We start from the raw sequence: 23,464 nt of genomic DNA on the forward strand, positions 1-23,464 counted from the left end.
AGCTGACGGCAGTAAGAGTACTTACTATTTGCAATGAATGTTCGAACATAACAGTCTTATTAAAATTATGTCTATCTTATAATTTCTTCCATTACTAATGCATGCTTAAAGAAATTGATTCTGAGATACATTTTTCTTGTCCTCTAGCAGGCCTTGACACAGACTAGTATGAGTGATAGTGGGAACTAACAAGCAGATTCAACCAACACGGATGATTGAAATTAAAAAGCTATAACGTATTAACATATCTAGGCCACACAGAAGGGTCATGAGGGGAGATCATCAGCATAAATTAGCACATTATTATGAGACAGGCGCCGAAGTCAGGCAAAACCCTGCACGGTTGGTCTTCTAATCGCAACGAATATAGAACGTTGTTTGATTGGAGGATTTAAGGAAGTATTGCTGGTCCTATACCACCTTAGACTACTTCCACTCCTACCCTGAGATACATACGAGAATCTAGAGAGCTTGAGTGTGTGGACAGAGATGGGTAGAAGAAATTTAGTAAACACATGTTTTGGACACTTGGCTGATTTTGCCCATTTGTTTAAGAATAAAGAGCTTTAAAAAGATAACTCATTGCATTTTTTTACTTCTCTTTGTCCTATAAGAATCTGAAAACATAAAGTCAAGTAGGAAAATAACCCTTTGTTATTTAGCAAGTCCACAGTTTTCCATCTCTAAGAAAAGATGAACAGACTAGACTCATGTTAAATAATTACAGACTGATTATGCTACACAGTAAGCCTAGATCATGTCCTCTAAAGCAGTCATGTCAGAATGTAATCGTTTTATTTTTCAGGCTATACCCAGCTCACAGGACCACTGTTAAATCCTAGAGGAGAATCTCTAGATGGCTGTCAATCAGTTCCCACTGTAACTGCTGCTAAGTAACTAACCTCTCCCTTAACTGTGCATTTCAAAGCAATTCAGACAAATCACATGTGCATCATGTTACTGGCATCAACAAAGACAGCAAGAAGAAAGAAGGTTTACATAGAAGTACATATTGGTTCCCATGAACATAAAAACAAAGCTCTCACAGTCAGAGGCATCGTCACTCCTAAAACTACAACACGTAGGGGGTAAGCAAGACTATCATGTCAGGGTACTAAGTATGGGTTTCTAATAGAATCAGGTGCAAAATCTTTCTTAAGACATACTACCCTTTAAAAAGATGATTTGGGGAGAAAAACACAAAAGTTGAAATGTAAAACTGATGCAGAGTCAAAACAATTTCAATAAAAAACAGTAAAAGGCACCTGAAAGGTCCTGCACTTCTGACCTAACTCCCAAAACAATGACCACCCATCTCATAAAAAAGCAGAGTAAGTAGTCCATGCTTTCTTACTTCCAGTACAAATCCCTGGCTTTGTACAAGCTGAACAGAACCGCAGACATAAGACTGGACATAAGATCATCCCACCTGTATAATCACACTTGGGTCGCATGTGAGTTATCAGGGCTGGAGAAACAACGCAGCATCTAAGAGCACATTCTGCTCTTGCAGAGAACCTGGGTTACGTTCCCAGCACTTGCACCAGGCAGGCTCACAACTGCCTCCAATTCCAGCTCTAGGCTATCTGGTGCTTCTGGCATCTGCAGTCACCTGCACACTCGTGCACACACACACTCACACACACTCACTCTCTCTCTCTCTCACACACACACACACACAATTTAAAAATAATTCTTTTTTCAAGATACTGACTCCTCAGTCAGAAGGTGTTCACCTGCATGGTGATGGATTCAACCACACTGCTGTTTAAAGAAGCCTACCATCAAGTCAGAGGCGCGCTGTCTAATTTTGTATTTCTCACCTTGAAAAGCTATTCATAGATCTCCTTCTATCACATTACTGCCAGAGGACACAGAAACAGTGAAAGGTTTTGCTAAATTTTCAAAAGTGCTGTTAATATAAAATGACTTTCCAAAATGGATAAGCCAGAGTGGTGTGACCTGAAAGCCACACAAACTGTTTATTTATGTCTGCTATGTTTTAATCACTCGACTGTTTGAGAGACTTCAAAAAATTAATGGTTTTGGCTATACAACAGCAACTATGCTTCCCATGAAACATTAGCTGTCACATTAAGACAAGGTTTTATCATTAATTATATTGGATTATATAGTTTATGTCTACAACATGATTGTTAAATAACCGAATTTCCAAACCATTTCAAAATAAAAATGAAATCTGGTCCCTGCAAGCCTTACATGAATTAAGGATCCATTTACAAAACAGAAAATTAAATGTAAAAAAATATAACCTCAATTTAAGACATTTGCAGATAAGACATCCAACACTTTTTTTTCATCAAAAAAGGCAAATGAAAATGCTAACACAGGTCAATAGTGCCATCTTTTGGGGATTTTTGGAACTGCGCAAAGGTGAACAAAACGTCCTGAATGAACACAAGCACAACAGAGGAGGCAAATCAAGCTACCAGCTGTTAACTTACATAAGTTACATTTAATCAATACATCAACTATGTATCTTTACATGTAAGTATTTAAATTTTTAGGTATTTAAATGTATTGCAGAAGCTCCTGTTGGTCTGGACTTCAGTTCCATTGGTTGGACTCCTCCCTTAAAGTAGCAGAGAAAACTTTAATGACTGAGACCCATAAGTCCCTGAGCCACTCATTGCTGAATCAGCATACTAGTTTTCAAATTCCCAAATTAATTCATTAAAATTATATAACCATATAATCATAAGAACCCTGTTATAAGCAATGCACATCTCTATACACAATTTTGAGAAATAGTTTTATTGTTTTTACAGTGTTACTTATTATACATGTGCCAAGGAAATGGTGCTTACGCTTAAATTATTACATGACCATACAAACACTAACTGCATCAGAAAGATATTTACATTTAAAAATATTAAAACTTGTATCCAAGACAGTTCTTCCATACATATATAAGAACGGGGAGTGAGACTCACAACTAAAAACCACAAATGGTCTCTCCATTAGTGGGTGGAGGGGAATCTCAACGTCCATTAATTCAATGCACACCTGTCTTACACCTCGCCTAAGTCACAAGACGCTACCAGTGAACTGCGGATGACCACCTTCGAACACTCCCACTCAAGGGCTTGAGTCTTCAATTGAGGCGGTCAGTCTATGTACACTTTCACTGTCTTTTGGGTTGATATTCTTCAATAAATTCCCAAAGTTTTATGAAATCAGAACATATTACTCTAGAACAGTCTCTCATTTCCTTCATTTCAATAAGCTAACTAACAATTCAGCTCTCAAATGGAAAGAAAAAAATATTACAATTGAATCACTCATTACGATAAATTTTATTCAAATTGCCATCAGCAAATGGTTCTTCAGAGAATGAATTTTTAAAGCACAACTAAAAGGCTATCATAACGGAGCAGCCTTATAAGGTAGCAAGACAGTGACTGAAAACACAAAAGGAACAAAGTCAGAGCCCAAAGGGTTGGTTGAGTGCTGCTCTGGAGCTGGGGACACGGGGGCTGCCATGAACAAAGGCCCAGGTCAGACCCAACACCGCAACTGCAGAAACGGAGATACAGAAAAGCATGTCCATTTCTAATGATATAAATAAATATATATATTGAGCACTACACTCCCAACAGTGACTATTAAATAATTCAGAACATCTTCAGTCCATAGCATCGCCATTTCACAGAACACACAGCTACAAGCACAGAAGCAGATGTGGAAATGGAGACTTGGAGATCTCTAAAGAAAAGCCTAGCTGCTGGAAGGATGTGACTCCCAAAGCTCTCCTTCACCTCTCGGGGCCGCTCTGCGCCCACCAGGTCTTCGCTAGAGACAATCGCCTTCCCCTATTTCTGAGTGGTGAGTGAAAATTCCATTCTGAAGGCCCTTAGATTTATTTCTGTTTTAGTCCCTGAGGAATAAAAAGGGGGAAAATGAGAAAATGCCATTCTTAGCCCCACTTTTCTACTACACCTTTCACCAACCAGTGCAAATAATTCAACTTTTGAACACAAGGATGAACACACAGGAACACACACAAACCAACAGGAATATAGCTAACCATATTTTATCATGTTTAAAGGTCCATCAAAATTGCTACAGTCAATTCCATCCCATTAAATAGAAAGCAATTACTGCTTCCAATTTAATAAGAATGGATTAAACTGGATTTCTGATTCAATACCATTTGTAAGTGTCCATGTCAGGAAGAGTGATGGCGTGTGGCTCTTATCTCAGACATGTCAAGACTAAGCTGACTGGACTTGACAGTCAGCTAAAGAGGACTCTACTGAAAGCTCCAGGGCTTCTCGTGCACATACACCATTGAGTCAACTGTTAAAATACACTTCACTCCTCACTGTCTTAAAGTTGGAAAACAAGCATTCCATTCATCACATTCAAAAGTAAGTTTGACTAGATCACTAACTCATATATAATGAACATTAAAAAATATCCTTGTTTTGTGAGTGGTACTCTGTGCTGCTAATTCAAACACACAGAAACATTGATTATTCTGGTCTATTTAATCCTACTCAGCCAGAGGCCGAGGATCACTTCCAGTCCCAGCACTTGGGAGACTAACACAGGAGGATCACCATAAGTTTAGGGCTAGCCTGGCCTACATGATGCATTTCAAGTGAACCTGGGCTATACAGTGAAACTCTGCCTCAAAAGAGAGGGAGAGAGAGAGAGAGAGAGAGAGAGAGAATGAATGAGAATATTCTAGTATTCCCACCAAGGACACTGACACAGATAGTGCCATTTGTTCAGCTATTAGGCTACTGGAAGGTAGCACGGGGTTTTAGAGTATGACAGTGTTGAGAGCTAGGAACTGCTGCTCTGACTCACTGAACAATGGTGTCTTTGAAATGTCCACGCTGTGTAAGATGGGAAGACTTCACCAAAGGAAGACTGGGCAAATCACCCTCAGGTGGGACCAGGGCAAGAGTCAATGTTTCCGCAAAGCAGAAAGAAGCTGAACAGCAGCAGTGCCATGGAACCGCGGCCTAGAGAGCAGGGCGCCTCGGCGAGTGAAGAGGATGCTGAGGCACAATTCCAACCAAGAAAAGCTCTTAAGATGTTGTAAACATAATCACACCAAAGAATGTATATAAAACTGTACCAAACTTCTGAGCCTCGAAAATCAGCCATCAACCCCGTGTCGATGGGTTGTGAGGGAGTGAGGGAATGAAAAGGGTGACGTTTAGCTCATTCTGCTCCCCGTTTCTTAGGCCTGACTGCTGTAGCACATAAGCAGGTCTGAGGGATAATGAGGGCCCCAAGGGATCTGTGACACAAGTGTGAAAGTAATAGAGTAATAAGGTAACAAGCACTCTTCTCAGATTAAAAAAATCCCACCTTAATATATTTCTACAGACGATGACCACAACCAGACTCTAGGAGAAGCAGTGAGAGCGACCAAGACCAGTAGAGGATCTCAGCCCATGTCCGGGTTATCACACATTAACATGAGCTCACACTGCCTCTGAAAAGGTCAATTTGCCAAGTTCTTATATAAATACTGTCAAAAATATTTTTAAAAAAGAGAGAAAAATTAAATGTTAGGTAACTTAATGACTTCTAATCATTTTATTAGATGATCATTTGTAGCATGAAATTCACATTCAGGGGTCATAACGCCACCACTAAGTGAGCACACGATGCAATACTGCCATCTGCTGCTCAAGAGCTAAAAACACATCTGTAATGCAAATCCTCTTAAATCTGAAGCCAAAAAAAGCTAGTGGACGTTGCTGAGGTTCTTAGTCCTAAAATTAAAGAAGGCAATGCAAAAAGTTAAAATTTTTAAGTATGTTTTTAAGTGAAGCTTTCATGGTAATTTCTCATCTACTTATTTTCCTAAGCAGAAAAACGATAATTTAAACACAGGCTATTTCTAAATAAATTATTTCATAGAACTGCAGAAAACCTCCAAGCATAATCTGAATGGTTAAAATATTAAATGGGTATTAGCTTTCTGAAATTGTGTTCATTTGTCTCAAAAAAAAAAAACTCTAAAATACCGTATAAAGAACACAGTGTAGCAGAAGGCCAGAAATCTTTTAAGGACTGGGTCTCCTGACAGCACAGCGCTCACTCGAGTTTATTCATGAAAACAGCATGGGCTGGCTATTCTAGTCACGTGAATAGCTGAAGTTCAAGGAAGCTCAAAGGTCAGGCCAAAGGTTAGCCAGATGAAGAACAATCTTCAGGTTCATAAAGAGAAACAGGAGAATGTGACAGTTACCACAATTTTAACAGTGGGAAAATTGGGAAAGCGGGTTGTCAGTCTTTATCAAGATGATTTCACTAGCATGGGGGTGTCAACCGTTAGTGAGCATTCATTTAAGACATAAGATGAGCTTCTTCTGCAAAATGAAGACACAGAATCAAGTACTTGGGAATTCACAGGTGTGAACTACATTTCATTTACTCCTTTAAAACAGAGAGAAGATTCTAATCAGTCATTCAAGGTTATTTGAACATAAGGAAAATATTGTTTAGAGTATAAAGGGGGAAAGAGCTACACTAATTTGTACAGATAACAAAATATAGGACAAAATCAGAGCCACTAAGCATGCTGTTAGTTCAAACACGGGTAGTTTGGGTGTTTCATAAGAGGACAAACATGGAGAAATTTCTGAGTCAGTAAGACAAAAAAATAAATAGAAGAAATTAAATGTTTCTGTGCTCTCTGTATGAAGAAGAAACAAAAACTAAGGAAGAAATCACAAAAATTAGCTGAGGATATAGTTCTGTAAGAAGTGTCAACCTAGCACTCCAGAGGCCATAAGTTCAAATCCAAGCACAACCTAAGTCTGTGCTCCCAGTCATTTCAAAGAGTCACAAAAATTCATTATGTACTCCACTTTATACCATACCATTGTATACTACGTTATACTTAAACATCCTTCTAAACATAATTATAGTCCAATAAGGTACTACAAAACATTTGTGTGTGGATATGTGCATGTATGAATGTGTATGCAAACACACATGTGCACAGACACTCATGCAAACATGCAAGCATGCACATAGGCGCAAGAAGACAAAGCCGGGTGTGGTTTACTTAGTGCTGTCCAGCTTCTGGAAAGAGTCTCTCACCAGCCTAAAATTCACCAGGTAGGCAAGGCTGGTTGGCCTGAGGCAGCCTCCCCAGGGCTAGGGTTACAAAAGCATAGCACCTCACTGGATGTTTTGGAGGGTTTTGGTTTTGTTTGTGTATTTTAAGTAGATTCCAGGGCTGAATTTTGGTCCCTCGTGCACAAGCACTGTACCAAATGAGTGAGTTCTCTCCTCAACACAAGAATTACAAAATTTCAACCAAATACTTAACACAGACATCACAGATTATAAAATTGTGAGTAGAGAACCCTCATTGTTTTCATAATATAAAGCATAACTCCTTGTAAGAAGCTATTTTTTTCATTTCTCACTTCTTGGACTCCTTAAAATAAACACAACTTTCTTGCAAGATCTTATAGCTATAACTTATAGTCAAATCTAGTGTAAATTATATGTAAGGTGTCCAATGAGACTGTACAGTGCCTTTACCACAGTGTTGTCTTTACAAAGTGTATCCACCCAGCTCCAGCTCTGGTGACACAACAGTGCTAACCCTTCTCTAAGACACACTGATCCCCGAGGTCACAGAGAGCTCTGCTGTTCATAGCCTCTGGAAATTAATTATATATATAAATGGTCTTTCAATTGCAGTACTGTAAGACCCTACTATAGAAATGGTTTTTCAATTACATTGGTCCTCACCCTTCCAAATGATAGAGTCATTATTAACACACATATTCTCTCTCTCTCTCTGCCTCTCTGTCTCTCTCTGTCTCTCTCTCTGTCTCTCTCTCTGTCTCTGCCTCTGTCTGTCTCTCTCTCTCTCTCTCTCTCTCGTTTGTATACTGACTTTCACTAAAATTTTTAGTTTTATTTAGGACTTTAAATCTGTTCACTGCAATTTTTCACTTTTTTAAAAAATATATTCTGTGGTGTACATTTAACCAAGTTATTGGCCAAAGGGACCCCTTGGGAACCCCCAAACAACCCAAGCTATTGACTACTCTCCTCAAACTGATGGTAAGGCCCTATCCCTGAAGACAACAACTACACAACTCACTAAACATGGAAAAGTACAGCTGGTGCCTACCTAGAGCCTTCTCCTCTAGTGACGAAATAGTCATGGTACTGGAAGGAACTCTGCACACTACCAAAGGAGAAAGGTAAACACCAACCCAGCTACAAACTCTCTGAGCTACAGTGGTGACCTGCATGCAAGATGTGTTAGTGCAATTGTGGCACAAGGCTTGTATGACAAACCACCTCATATCTAATTGGATTTAGGCCTGCTCCATGAGTTGGAACCCATCCCTGATACTGCTCATGTGGCCAAGAGGTTGAGACTAGATAGACCAGGGACCTAGGAGAAAACCAAAGAAACATAACAATAAAATGACTTTTCATGACACTCTGCTATCCCCATAGATCAGTGTCTTGCTCCACCACCATCAGAGAAGCGTTCTCTTGCAGTAGATGAGACTAAATAGAGATCCACAAACCTGGACAATGTACAGACAGTGAGAGACCTTGAAACATTCAATCCTAAATGCGGTGTCTCCATCAGTTCCCTCCCCTCAGGGCTCAGGGAACCCTGCACAAGAGGCAGAAAGATTGTAAGAGTCAGAGATGGAAAACATCAAGGAAAAAAGACCTTTAGACACAGTAAGATGAACATGTGAACTCAGACACTGTGGCAACATGCACAGGGTCTGCACAGGTCTAAGCCAGATGGGGTCCCAGCACTGAGAACAGAGTAGACACAAGCCCACATCCATAGCTCAGAAGCTATCTCCAATTGATAACTGCTCACACAGGAAAACTTAGTTTGATCTAACGGCGTCTTGCTAGGTATACAAACCACTCTTAAGGCCAGGCCCCATTCCCAGCGGTAGATGGTCAACACAAAACATATACAATGGCATTTATGGAGGTTCACTGTATATAATGTTTTTTTCAGAGCTTTTTTTTTTTAACCTTACAGTTCCTGGCATATATATTGTGATTTCCCATTTTGTGTTTTTATGGGATTTCTGTGTATGTGAATGTGTGTGTCTCTGCATCTTTATGTTTCTTGGGCTTTTTCTTTGGCTCTGTTTTTATTTGTTTTTACTTTACTTAATTTTATTTTATTATTTTTTTGGTGCCTCTTAGTATACTAATGAGAGAAAAGGCAGGGATTTGCATGAGTGGGAAAGTGAGGAGGATCTGGGGTGGAGCTGGGAGAGAGGTAACAATCACAATACATAGCATTTTTAAAAATCTATTTTCAGTTAAAAACAAGAAAAAAATTACTTTTCCTTACAAAATAGGGAGGCAATGTATTCTGATCTTCTATAATACTGTTCATATTCTGCAACCTAAACCAACACATTTCTGACTGTTGCCCCTTTCCATCTACCTTTTTAAATCCAAAGGCCCCTGACTCAAGTCCTGCTTAGCCTCCACCGTGTTTCCTGACTCAGAGTAATGATTCCAGGAATCCAAGCATTTGGTTCCCTCATCCCTTTCACCTGTAAAACAAAGGGAGCGTGCGCAGACGTCTTCAAACCCACTGTTTATCACACACTGCAACACCATGTACGAGGAGTCTCCTTTTACATTTAGGTATCTCCAAACTCCCTGCCTCTGTCTGTCTGTCTCTGTCTCTGTCTCTGTCTCTGTCTCTCTCTCTGTCTCTCTCTCTCTCTCTCTCTCTCTCCCCCTGACCCCAAATCTCAATATTGTTACCTGTTTCATTTTTGTTATCTGGGAAAATCAAGGGTAAGCTCCAAACCTGGCTAAGACTACTGCTAGCTCCATCCTTCACGGGTGAGTGCCGGAGACAACTCAGTGATAGTGGCCATGGCCATCTTACCACAGCTGTGTTTCCCTTCCCTTCTCCTGGGGACACCTCCTAAAATGGCTGACCACTTCACTGTCCCCGTGCTACAGCAGCATCACACAAAGGCAGCTTTGAATAAGACTTTCAACTTTCTACCTTAGCAGTGACAAAACATGGCCGGCAAAACAGAACACTTCTGAATAATAATATCAGTCCATGCAAATAACCTAAGATACGATAATTTCCAGTCATCAGAAGAGGAAAGTGGATTGGCAAGTTATAGAAATAGTTTTTAAGACTTAATAATTTTGTGTTTTGTACAGAAGTAGGTCTATGCACTATACTGACAGCAGAAGTAAGAAGAGGATACTGGATCCCCTGAAACTATAGTTAGACATGGTTGTGAACCACCCATATTGGTAATAGGAAATGAACTCAAGTTCTCTGCAAGAACAGTAAGAGCGAGCGCTTAACCTACGGCCCATCTCTCCAGCGCCCTAAAGTGACTATTTATATTTTATTCATTTTATTTTATATGTATGGGTGTTTTGACTGAATATATGTCTGTGCACTGTGTACATGCAGTGCTGCTGGAGGTCAGAAAAGGGCAACAGATTCTCCAGAACTAGAGTTACAGACAGTTGTGAAGCACTGTGGGTACTGGAAACCGACCCGGGTTTTCTACAAAAGTAGCTAGTGCTCTTAACTACTAAGCTATCTCTCTGGTTCCATACAGTTCCTATCTTAATGTATGAATACCTCTGCTTCTCATTCGAGGACCATTCCTTTGGCTAATATCTGAGCCTTAGAATAGTGCTAAGACCCAACTCTAGCAATAAAGTGATGGTCACCCCTGGCTTTACACACAGTCTGCTCACAATCATAATGTAAATCATTTGCACTCTCATTCCAGATCGACTTCTATGTTTCTCAAGGCATTACCTCTAGCTACAGAAAAATCTCTGCAAAGAACCTTGAGTAAATGGTTTTTGTTAAATACACTACTCAACACATAACTGAATACTTCATTAAAAATATTCATCACTGCCAGGCGTTGGTGGTGCACGCCTTTAATCCCAGCACTTGGGAGGCAGAGGCAGGCAGATCTCTGTGAGTTCGAGGCCAGCCTGGTCTACAAAAGCTAATTCCAGGATAGGCTCCAAAGCTACAGCAAAATCTTATCTCAAAAGACAAAAAAAAAAAAAAAAAGAATTCATCACTAGTGTATACAGTCTATACAAAGTCAGAAATCTAAAGTCAGGATAGTTTAAATATTTTTAAAGCTTAGATTATTAAAGTCATTGGTTATAAACTATGTAATATTAGTATCAGAAAAAAATGAATATTTTATAAACTGCACTACACTATAAAATGTAAATAATGAGATAATGAAAAGAGATAGCTAAGAAAAGTTAGCAAGTGACCCGCACAAAGAAAAAGTAATAGTATTTTTTACATTGAATTTCTTTTATTGTTATTGTTTTGGGTTGTTTTTGAGACAGAACCTTGCTATGTAGCTCTGGCTGGCCTCAATTAAATAGAGATCTACCTGCCTCTGCCTCCCAAGTGCTAGGATGATGAGCACATACCACCACAACAGGCTTCCACTGAATTTCATCAACAAATCAAGGATTCAAAAACCAAAACTTTTTTTCGTGTTTCTATGAACTCTACTTATAATTAAGAAAGTAGAAATTGGCCACAAGCAGCTCTTAGTTGACAAGGCTAACCACAGTAAAAGACCTCCAACTTTCAACTCCACAGTGAAAAGCATTGCCAGTGTACCAATGGCCCTTTCTCTCTCCCTCTCAAAAATGAAAAACTTCTCATGAGGGTCACACATAAAGACTTCTAAGAGGGAATTTTTTTTAATTTTTTAAGTTGTAGACAACAAAAACTACTCTAGCAAAAGCTACTATTAATAGTAGATTTCCATACTGAATGGCTGTTAAAACACTGACTCCAGGAGACCACACAGCATGAGGCAAAGACATAAGGCTGTGCAGATCTGCCTGAATCGCAATGTGGGCTCTGCTGCACACGAGCTGGCTTCCTTCTGCTTGTGTCTCCATGCTTCTGTGTGTCTTCCTTCTCCAGTCTCAATCTTACAGTAAAGCACGCAGCAGCTCGTGCCAGTTCATTCATCTGTTACTTCATAATCACACGGAAATATCTTCATGCACTAAGCTTTTCAGCAGTTCATTGCCCCTTCCTAAAACACGTGTGTAAAAGCCCCGACACTTAGAACTAGCCTAACCAGAAGGAACATACGTCACATTTTTCATTCCATGGCACATAGTAGTTGAAGTCAACTGCTTTTACAGATTTTCATACAATCAATCTATTCTCTGGTATTTGCTTGATTGCTTGCTTGCTTGCTTGCTTGCTTGCTTGCTTGCTTGTGGAAAAGTTTCTCCACATAGCCCTGACTGTGCTAGACCTCGCTATTTATACCAGATTGGCCTAGAACTCACAAAGATTCATCAGCCTCTTTCCAACATTTACAAAAATTCCCCTCTTAGGAGCACTGGGATTAAAGGCAAGCATCACCACATCCAGCTTACTCTGCGTCTTAATATATATAAGCAAGCAGGCAACATTTGCTGTTGCCACTGTTTTTAAGTAACTTTGTGTAACAGGTATTACTTCAGTCAACCTCAATTCAAACACAAAAATTTCACTTTTTGATTTTTTTTAATAATCTTCTAATCAGTAACGTGATCCTTGGATGTACTTTTTAAGCAAATATTTTTAAAGTGTTCCCAGAACCAATTAAAGCAAACAGAAATATACCCATGAGGCAAGAGTATCTCTGAGAGTTTAAGGCCAGTCTGTGCTGTAGAGTAAGGAAGGGGAAAAAGATAAGATGCCTAGTGTTAACTAAAGCAGCTTTGCTTGGCACATCAGGTCACTTGCTTCTAACACTTCCTGTGTGAAACCATGACGACTTACTATAAATGAAGACACTGAAAATAATTTAGCAAGATCTCCAAAAGAAATAATTTAGAAACAATAATCAGAACCTTACCAGGGGAAAAGCTCAGCCTATAGAAATCTCCTATAATGTGTTCTTGGAACAGAGGAATTCAAACCACATTTCTACGTGATTTTGAGACAGTAAGTGATTGTACGTACAGTCTACAGCATTCAAGTCATGCTGAAGTGAGGACAATGAACGGTGTATAGGATGTAAACACATGGAATTAATACAAGTATATCAGTAATTGATGCAGGAGAATTGTCTGTATTCTGTCAATCATATTTTAATAAAACACTGATTGGCCAGGCAGGCAGTATAGGCGGGAAAGCCAAACAGGAAGTAGGGGTGGAGCAAAGAGACTGGGAGTATTCTGGGAAGCAGGAAGCTCCCTCTGCCATTCCTGCCCAGACCACCAAAGATGCAACATGTAAGTTGACAGCTGAAAAAGGTACCAAGCCATATGGCTAACACAGAGTAGAATTATGGGTTACCGTAAGATGTAAGAATTAGTTAATAAGAAGACTGAGCTAATGGGCCAATCAATTTATAATCTTAAGGAGTCCTGTGTGTAATTTCCTTTGGGGCTTGCGGGTTGTAGGGTACCGGGCGGGACAGAAACCCCAACAAGCCGGCCCCGTCATGTTACATATGGCACCCAGATGTGGATAACTGAATCCACAGAAAGCTTGAGAAAGTTTGGGAAAGAATAGAGTAAAGCATGTTTTCTTGGTAGCAGCAATTTCTCGGGTCTGCTCTGCTTGCTAGAGGCAAGCAAATGCTCCCATCTAAGAGAGGCTTCGTGACTCGGCTTTAGCTGCAAAACTTTGTAGCTCATTAAGAGGTCCTGCCACAAAACACTTAAACGGTGTTGGTGAAAAGCTGAACGCGTGGTTTTCGGGTTTCAGCCATAGCAGGAAAAAAGCTGCACTGTTGTTTTAAAATGCCGGCTTTCTGGGCTGTCCTGCCAGGACAAACTCTGACTCTTGCAGGCAGGCAGTCTGACTGAGTGTGGTCTGTGAGCAGAATGCTGCAGCTTGCTTGCTGGCAAGGACCTTGAAACGCCATAGAGTTTTGGCAAGAAAAATGGCTGTAGCCAGTACCTCAGTCATGAGTCTGGAAAGCTAAGGAATGGGCTGGATCTAGCCGTGAAAGCCACGGCTCTCCATATTGCTTAGTAAATTAAAGGCTCATGTGGTCAGAAAAAGAGAGATATACAGTAAAGAGAGATACAAAGACAAAGAAAACCTCTTAATGGTTTACAGTGTGTTAAAAATATATGCAGGATCAAAGTTAAAGTTCTAAAAGTAAAAAGAAAGAGAGTAGTTGGGTGTGGTGGTACACACCTTTAATCCCAATGCCTGGGAGGCAGAGGCAGATTGACCTCTGTGACTTCAAGGGGCAGAGGTAGATTGACCTCTGTGACTTCAAGGTGTGGTAGGACACACCTTTAATGCCAATGCCTGGGAAGCAGAGACAGATGGATCTCTGTGAGTTTAAGGTGTGGTGGCATACACCTTTAATCCCAGCACTGGGGAGGCAGAGACAGGAGGATCTCTGTGAGTTCAAGGACAGCCTGGTCTACAGAGTTATTCCAGGACAAAGATGTACGGAGAACCTGTCTCAAAAAGTAAAAGTAAAAATAAAAGAAATAGAGATTAAAATAAAACTGCATAAATATGGAAAATACACAGAAAATCTTGATACTGTATGTTGCTATGCTATCTTTGAATTGTTTGAATGCTGAGGAAGGAGCAACAGCTGCTAAAAGATATTTGTTCATAAATGCTGCTGAACTAACCCAAGATAGGTATTTTGAAAATACCTTGGCTTCAAAATTGAAATCAAAAGGTATGATACTTTGGAGAAGAGATTTTGCTTTTGTTTCCACAGAAAATGAGAGGCTGTGGATTCATTCTGAGTTAAGCAAAATCCAGTTTGAACAAGGAAGACCATCTGAGAAATCTCCGGTAGAAACAGATGGCCCAGATGTCTGAATTCTACATCCAGAATGGATTCAAGATGTTGCCTGAGATGATCAGGCCTCACAGGATACTCCAGTCAGGACTTGATTATAACTCTAAATTTTCTTTAGGTCCCCATAAGATTATCAGCGCCCCCAACCAGCAGGAAGTAGCCTGAAATACTACGCCCACATTCTCAACAAATGGACTATGGGTATTTTCCTTTGTTTAAAAAAAAAAAGAGAGAGAGAGAGAAATGGTGCGGGAGAATTGTCTGTATTCTGTCATCATGTATTTTAATAAAACGCTGATTGGCCAGGCAACCAGACAGAAAGTAGAGGCAGGGCAATGAGAATAGGAGAAGGCTAGGAAGGAGGAAGCTCCCTCTGCCATTCCTGCGCAGACCACCGAAGAGGCAGGATGTAACCTGTCCAGCTGAAAAAAGGTACCAAGCCATATGGCTGACATAGATGAGAATAATGGGTTAATATAACCTATAACAGAGTTATAAGTTATAAGTTATATAAGTTATAGTTATAAGTTAACAAGAAACCTGAGCTAATGGGCCAATCAGTTTATAATCTTATGGAGTCTTGTGTGTGATTTTCCTTGGGAGTTGCCGGCTGTGGGGTACCAGGTGGGACAGAAACCTCGACAAGTCGGCCCTCATGTTACAAGTAATATACTACATTATTAAGAAAATAAATTTCATTTTCAAATATTTTTTAGTTCTCCCTTTTAAGATATTCCCACATAAGAAATGAAAATGAAGGCTCAGTGAGTAGACGAGCGTACCAGTGAGCCAGGGAACCTGAGCTCCAGCTCCAGCTTCCACACTGTGCAGAGAGAGAGCTGACTACCAGAAACTTTCCTCTGGCCTCTGCATGAGTGTCCTAGAATGCATACACACAAAATAAACAGATGTAACTTTTTAAAGAAATTCAAATTAAATCTGTATACTAAAGAGTAAACTGCTTTGTTTAGTCTTGTTTTGTAATAAAGTCTTACCAACTAGCCCCAGGTGGCCTGAATATTCTGCTATAATAGACCAGGCTGACCTTGAACTCAGGCGATCCTCCTACCTCTGTCTCCAAAGAGCTGGAATTACAAGACCACCATGCTCAAAAAGTTAAGATTCTTATTTAAACATATAGGACGGTTATGCTATATAGAGACTACTTTCATTGGACCATTTCAAACTGCCAATGGATTAAACTGTAAATTAAAATAGAGTGGATATTTACTATCACCACAGAAGTCGGTACTTAACTGACTTACAGAAGTCAGGTATAATTTCCTGAAAGGCTGCCTTCTTATTAAACTACACCATCAGAACATATTAAGCAAGCTCAAGCTAAATTATACTAAGACTTAATATCAAATATAAAGTAGTTAATTCTGAAAATGCATTTTTAACTGGGGACAGGCTTGAGATTTCAAAAGCCTCCCACCCTCCCCAGTACGCTCTCTCAACCTCCTGCATTTGAGACAAGAGCTCCCAGTTGCTGCTACTGCCACGCCTTTGCTCCATTATGGACTTTAACCTCTGGAACAATATGCTCAATTAAACTTTTATAAGTTGCCTTGATCATGGTTACTTATAATCCAGTCTGCTGGTAAGTAATTGGTTGTGAGGGACTCAAGACGGCAAGGCACCTGACCCATAAAGGTATTCCACCACAGGAGAAAACTTCTAAAGCCGTCTACAATCCAGAGGTGTTCCAAGTTTACATGTGGTGGCTCAAAGTCCCATCTGTCTCACTGGGCTCTAGACCCCTTCACAAGAAGCATGCAAACAAGGTGAGGCTCCAGTTGAAGACTTTGAAGGTTCCCAACCTCACCAAGGACACTGTTATGGTTCCTACTTACATAAATTTGGGCAAGCATAGGAGAGTAGAATGTCCAAGGCAAGGCACGCAGGCTCTGGAACTAGGCCCAGGAATGGAGTGAGGTCATTTTCCATTAGAGATTAGGACATAAGAGATTAGGCTATGGCCAGTGTTAGAATGGTTCTAGCCACCTGCTACCACCCAGTGTTCCACCTAATTCACTGGAACCATTTGCCTTAGTTGCCTTAGTCAGGGTGTTTTATCACAACAGAAAAGAACTAAGACAGGGTGATCTGACAAACCACCAGTTTCTTCAGAAATACAAAGCCAGAGAGAACTGACACAAACTCGAACACTAACGCAAGATAACAATTAGATGCAAAGTGGACCCTGGAACAGACCCCGAAACAGAAACAGGAAAATAGGGAAAAGCTGAACAAGTCAAACCAGATACACAGTTTCAACAGCAGAATCACAAAGGTGATAATATTCTGGCTTACCTATTAAAGTATAGTCATGTATCATGTTCATATCAGAGGCTGGGTAAAGGACTTACGTGAACTTTCTATAACTTTTCATTTCAAAATACAAAAGATTTTAAGGTTACTCTAAAATATAATACCAGGGCAGGTGAGATGGCTCAGTGGATAAGGGCACCTGTCATCAAGCCTGACATCATATAGGGTGACACACAGGAAAAGAGATGGAATCCCCTCCTGCAACTGTCCCCTGGCCTCCAGATGTGTACCAGTGCACATGTGTGCACACACATATGCACACACATATACACACACAAAATAAAATGTAATATAAGTAAGCAAACAAAAATGAAAAGCAAAAATATGATAACCAGCTTATCTAATAATATATAGTAGCTATTAGAGTCCTACCTTCAAATCATTAAGTTACTCTAAAATACCATTAAATTGCTAAGACTAGACTACCTGTCTCCAAAATCTGCAACTCTGAAATTGAATCAATAAAATACATTATGGACCAGTCTCATTACCTGTAATTTTATAGCCATAGGCAGCCAGCTGTCCAGCCATGTATTCTCCATCTGAATTATTATGTGAGCAGCCCCATGTTCGAATCCAAATTTTCTGTATGCCTGGAATAGTGCTGTTAAGTAATCAATTAAAACAAAGTAAGTATCTTTATGTGATTTTTAAAATAAAAGCCACTAGATGACTTCAGGGCACATTACACAAAAACACACTAGAATCAATTTATAAGTTAGATACAAAATCATCAATTTAATTTAAATTCTGCTGTTACAACAAAACTCTAAAATCAAAGGACAATGAGCTGGCTCCGTGAACAAAGGCGCTGCTGCACAAGCCTGGCAACTAGAGCTCGATCCCTGGAAACCAGGTGAAAGCGGAAGGAGAGAACTTCCCCACGGAGTTGTTCTCTGACCTCACAGGTTCACCATGGCACTCACAGGCACACTTTGTGCTGACTAGTCTTCTAGTCTTATCAACTTGACATAGCTAGAGTCGTCTGAAAGAAGGGAACCTCAACTGAAGAAATGCCTCCATAAGATCTGGCTGTTCTCGTTCAGTGATGACCAGTGACGTGGAAATGGAAGCCCAATAAACTTTTCCTCCCCAAGATGCCTTTTGGTCCCAATATTTTCTCACAGCAACAGAAACCCTAACTAAGACACACTTATACACATTATACAAAGATACAGTAGTAATAAGCAAAATGTTTAAAAATGAAAATCTAGATAAAATAACTACAGAATCACAAGAAGAATCTCTGCATTTAAGAAATGTCCTTTTGCATCTCTTGTCAGCAAATTATAATACTGGGATTGAAACTGTTGGCCAAAGGGATCCCATGGGAACCTCCAAACAACCCAAGCTGTTAGTTGCCCAGACTAGAGTACTATAGATTGCTCTCCACAAGCCTATAGTAAGGCCCCCTTGCTGAACTCACCTACACAACTCACTGACCATAGAGAAGTAGAGCTGGTGCTTACCCTGCCTGTACCCTACTGACTAGGGCTCACATCCTAGAAGGTACTCGCATGCTACTAAAGGAATATGCAAACACTAACCCAGCTACAAACTTCAGTCTACAATGGTGATACACTAGTGCAACAGTAGCACAAGTTTTGTGAGAGAAACCAACTAATATCTGCTTGGATTTAAGGCCCACTCCATGAGACGGGACCCATATCCCCTGCACTGCTCGGGTGACCAAGAATCGGAAAATAGATAGGTCAGGGACCTAGTGTAAACCAATACTACTGTTCTACTTAATAAAAAAAAAAAATGTAGCAACAAAATGATTACTAATGGCATTCTGTTGTACTCATAGATCAGCATCTTTTTGTTTTATCTTACTACATTTTATTTTATTATTATCATCCCTTAGAAGTCTGTTTTCTAATGAGAGACAGATGGGAGGGGAGGTGGGAAGAAACTGGGCGGAGTAGAGGGAGGGGAAACAATAATCATAATATATTATGTGGAGAAAAAAAAGACATTTTAATTAGAAGGGAAAAAATAAAATGGTAAAATAAATAATGTCCTTTTGGACCCAGAAGAAAGATTCAACAAGTAAAGGTATCTGCCACCAGATGACCTGAATTTGACCTGAATTTGACCCAGATACACATTAGAGAAAGAGAACTAACTCCAAGTTGACCTCACACCCTCACTCACATGCTTCAGTCGTGTATTTGTACACACTCAAACATGATAAATAAATAAAATGTAACTTTAAATAATTCTAAATACAAATAAAGAATGCCTTTCATGCCAGGTGGCACACACCTGTAATCCCTGCACTCAGGAAAGAAAAGTAGGAGGACATAAAGTTCAGGGCCGTCACCAGACCAAGCTACAAGAGATCTTGCCTCAAAAACAGTTTTTCTCTAGATTGTAGATTTAATTCCTACTAACCATACCTACTGATGTGAAGATCTTCAACACATAAATGGTTGCACGGAAAATAGCAGTGGCAGCAATAATACCCAGAGAAGAGGTAAGGGCTGCAGAGATGGTGAAGGCATTAACGTGCTGCCCTGCAAGGATGAGGACCTGAGTTTGGCCTCCCAGCACCCAGAAAAAAGTCAGGCAAAACAGCAGGCGTCTGTAAGCCCAATGGTTGTCAGGGGAGAAGACAGGAGAATCACTGGAGCACACCAGCCAGCCCAGCCTAGCCAAATCAATAGCTCCAACTCCCGTGAGAGTCCCTGTCTCAAGAAATAAGGTAGAAGCAATCAAGAAAGACACCTGATGTGACCTGTAGCATAAGTATGTACATACACACACAAATACACATGAATGCATACAATACACACAAACATGCGCACACACACGCACACACACAGGCACCTGCACACTCTCATGAACATATACACACATATACAATACAAAAAATATGTAAGCAAAAAATAAAAGTCTGATGACCTGCTGATTCAGTCGCTTAAACACTAGTTGAAATCTTTATCCATTAAAATTTACAGATTAAAAATAATCAAAATTGAAAACTCCATGATTCAAGGTACTGCATTCACAGGTTTCTAAACAATGTAGGAAGGAAAAAAAGATTCTCCCTTAGATTGCCCTAATAATTTATAAGTAAACAGAAATGACAATAGACATGATTGAGATAAATGTAACTAACTTAACTAAAACACAAGCACATTCTAAATGCACAGGCTTGAAAAGCTCAATAATCTAAACAAAGTAATCATTAAACCTTCCACACTTTACCAGAAAAACAATTATGAGCTAATTCTAACCGTACAACTATGTGACTGCTTCCCACAATAGTGTAAAAAGGACAATGATTTTTTTGTGCCCAGTGTCTGATTCCTGAGTATTCACTAATATGCTAAAAAAAATCACATGTCCAAAACACCACTGTAGCATAAGAATCACAAATCTCAATAAAAGTTTAAATCTGCAATTACAGAAGACCTAAACCAACTATAGTCAAATCAAAATGACTCCTAGTGTCCTAGCCTGTTCCTTCAAAGAGCATACAATCTAGACTTTTGTTTTGATTTTAGCTAATTCTTGGAAAATTCCTAAGATATATTTAGGTCATGTTCATTCTCCTAATTCCTCCTAGATCCACTCTCCATTCCCTGGGTATTTCTTCCTTTTTAGTGTATTTCTTACCAGGTTTGAAACCACTCAACTTTTTAAACCTATGTTTTCTACTATAAATACAAATATCCTAAAACTGGAGCTACTCCATGTATGGGGTAGGCCAGCTGTGCCAATCTCTTCCCTGGATGGACATAGAGGCAATTCTGAGAATGCTTACCTATCACTTGGTGGCCTGGGCTCCTCTTCCAAATATTTTTGGGTATTCCGTCTTCGTACTTTAGGAAACACATGTTTTCTTGAGAAATGTCTGTCTTGTGGCTTGGGATCTTCCTGTGACATGATGTCTTCTATGTCATCCAGGAGAACATCACAGGATGCAGAAGGCATCTTCTGCACCACATAAAAAAGTTACAAATAGTTCAGGTTTAAGAATATCTGCCTAACATTGTGCTGATACCCAATTCTCACCAACCTTGAATCTAAATCAACCCTTTAAAGCCTAAGTTCACAGAAAACGTAGGAGGATAAACCCAAAGAAACAACCATGCAAATCCTACTGATAGTGGACTATCCCATGATTGAACTGTAGTTGTTAAGAACTAATACCATGGAAGAAAAAGTAGGACAGGGTCTTTTCAAGAGAAAGAAAACTGAAAGCAAAACAACTCCCCTTAGCCACTGCTGCTGAGGTCAATGATCACCAAGGCCTTCAGTGCTATGAGGAAACCTCAAGTGGGGCCTTCTTGTAACATGAAGGCCTGCTTGTTGGGGTTTCTGTCCTGCCCAGTTCCCACAACCGGTAAGCCCCAAAGAAAATCACACAGAGAGTCTACATAAGTTATAAAACTGATTGGCCACTAGCTCAGGCTTCATATTAACTCTTATAACTTACATTAGCCCATTATTCTAGTATATGTTAGCCACATGGTTCAGTATCTTTTTCAGCAGGGCAGGTCACATCTTGCTTCTTTGGTGTCTGGACAGGACTGCAGAGGAATGGGCTTCCTTTTCCAAGAATACTCCTGTTCTCATTGCCCCACCTCTACTTCATGTCTGGTTTTCCCACCTATACTTCCTGCCTGACTACCAGCCAATCAGCATTTATTTAAAATAAAATTGACAGAATATAGAAATTGTCCCACATCACCTTCTAAATAAATTCATCTGCCTGCCTGTAAAATTGATTGGTGGGGCTAGAGAGATGGTGCAGCTGATAAGAGAATTTGTTGCTTTGGAAAAGATCCCAGGTTCAGTTCCCAGAACCCACATGGAGGCTCACAACAACCATAACTCCAGTTCAGGGAATCTGACACCGTTTTCTGACCTCCTTCTGCACCAGCACACTTCTGGTGAACATACAGACAGGCAAAACACTTATACACATAAAATTATTTTTATATTAATTTATATATATATATATTTGTATGTATATACGTGTGTGTGTGTGTGTGTGTGTATACGACTCACTAGACAGCTATGCCAGTCAAAACTAGTATTGGTAAACGCCTATAAAGTATTACTCTAATATCAAAACCAAATAAAGACACACAGGAAAAAGAATATGCCTGACAAACACAGATGCTAAAATCATGAATAAAATTCTTTCAAAGCAAATACTGGTATATATCAAGAAAATCAAGTAGGTTTTATCCCAAAGACTGAGAGAAATATAGTAAGTAATTTAAATAAACTTAAAGACAAAACATGATCATCTCAACAGATGCAAAGAAAGTCTTCGAAAAAAATCAAACATGCCTTCATGATAAAAGTCCCAGAGAAGGAGATAGGAAAATGGTCTAGCAGATTTAAAAAAAAAGAAAGAAAGAAAGAGAAAGAAAGAAAGAAAGAAAGAAAGAAAGAAAGAAAGAAAGAAAGAAAGGTTGCTCTTGCAGAGAACCTGGGTTCTGTTCACAGAACACACATAGTGACTCACAATCATCTATAACTCCAATTCCAGAGAATCTGATGCCTTCTTCTGAACTCCAAGAGCACCAGGCATGTATATAATACACAAACATACATTCAGACAAAACATTCATACACAAAAAATAAAAAAATAAATCTTTTTAATTTTTTCTTAAAGTCATAAAGAGAATAGGGCTAGAAGAAACAGCTCAACATAATAAAGGCCATGGCAAGCACAGGCACCATTATTCTAAATGGAAAAGAACTGAAAGCAACCTCATTAAAGCCAAAAATCAAGAGAGGGCTGTCCACTATTCTCTTTTCTTTTCAATACAGAGCTTGAAGCACTAGCTAGAGTGAAAAGACAAGAGAAGGAAATTAAAGGGATACAAACAGAAAAAGAATCAGTCAACACACCCCTATTTATGATCATATGATATTACATATACAAGATCCCAAAAATTACACCAGAAAAATTTTTAGAAAGGACACACTTTCAGCAAAGTGGCAGGATACAAAATCAACTTATAAAAATTAGTAGTCTTTCTATATACCAATAACATATTTACTCAGAAAAAGATCATGAAAATAATCCCATTCACAATAGCCTCTAAAAACAAATAAAATATCTAACCAAGAAATTGAAAGACCTCTACAATGAAAACTTTAAACCTCTTAAGAAAGAAATTCAGGAAGATATAATCAAATAGAAAGACTTCCCAATGTTCTTGGTAGGATGTGCGTGTGTGTGTGTGTGTGTGTGTGTGTGTGTCTGTGTGTCTGTGTGTCTATGGCATGTGTGTGTGTCTGTGTGTGTGTATAAGTAAGTGAGCACAGACTGG

The 23,464-nt window shown here is 39.5% G+C and overlaps 1 protein-coding gene and 1 long non-coding RNA gene across 3 annotated transcripts in view; both read right to left on the bottom strand.

Moving 5' to 3' along the window:
- The window catches only part of Cdkal1 (CDKAL1 threonylcarbamoyladenosine tRNA methylthiotransferase), a 525,008-nt gene that overhangs the window by 496,491 nt on the left and 5,053 nt on the right, over positions 1–23,464 (bottom strand). For both annotated transcript variants that reach the window (XM_048428030.3, XM_085699329.2), the window contains 2 exons: positions 20,935–21,107; positions 17,654–17,766 (listed from right to left, as the gene is read on the bottom strand). In XM_048428030.3, the coding sequence (XP_048283987.3) occupies positions 17,654–17,766; positions 20,935–21,104 (283 nt within the window). In that variant the 5' untranslated portion in view covers positions 21,105–21,107. The remainder of the gene's footprint in view (positions 1–17,653; positions 17,767–20,934; positions 21,108–23,464) is intronic.
- Positions 2,457–15,698, bottom strand: LOC125396203 (uncharacterized). The gene is made up of 2 exons (XR_007230746.3): positions 15,611–15,698; positions 2,457–3,898 (listed from the first exon to the last, which is right to left on the bottom strand). It is a non-coding gene; the product is annotated as an uncharacterized LOC125396203 (long non-coding RNA).

Source organism: Myodes glareolus, chromosome 14 (genome assembly GCF_982192425.1).
Source record: "Myodes glareolus chromosome 14, mMyoGla1.1, whole genome shotgun sequence".
NCBI classification, from domain to species: domain Eukaryota; kingdom Metazoa; phylum Chordata; class Mammalia; order Rodentia; family Cricetidae; genus Myodes; species Myodes glareolus.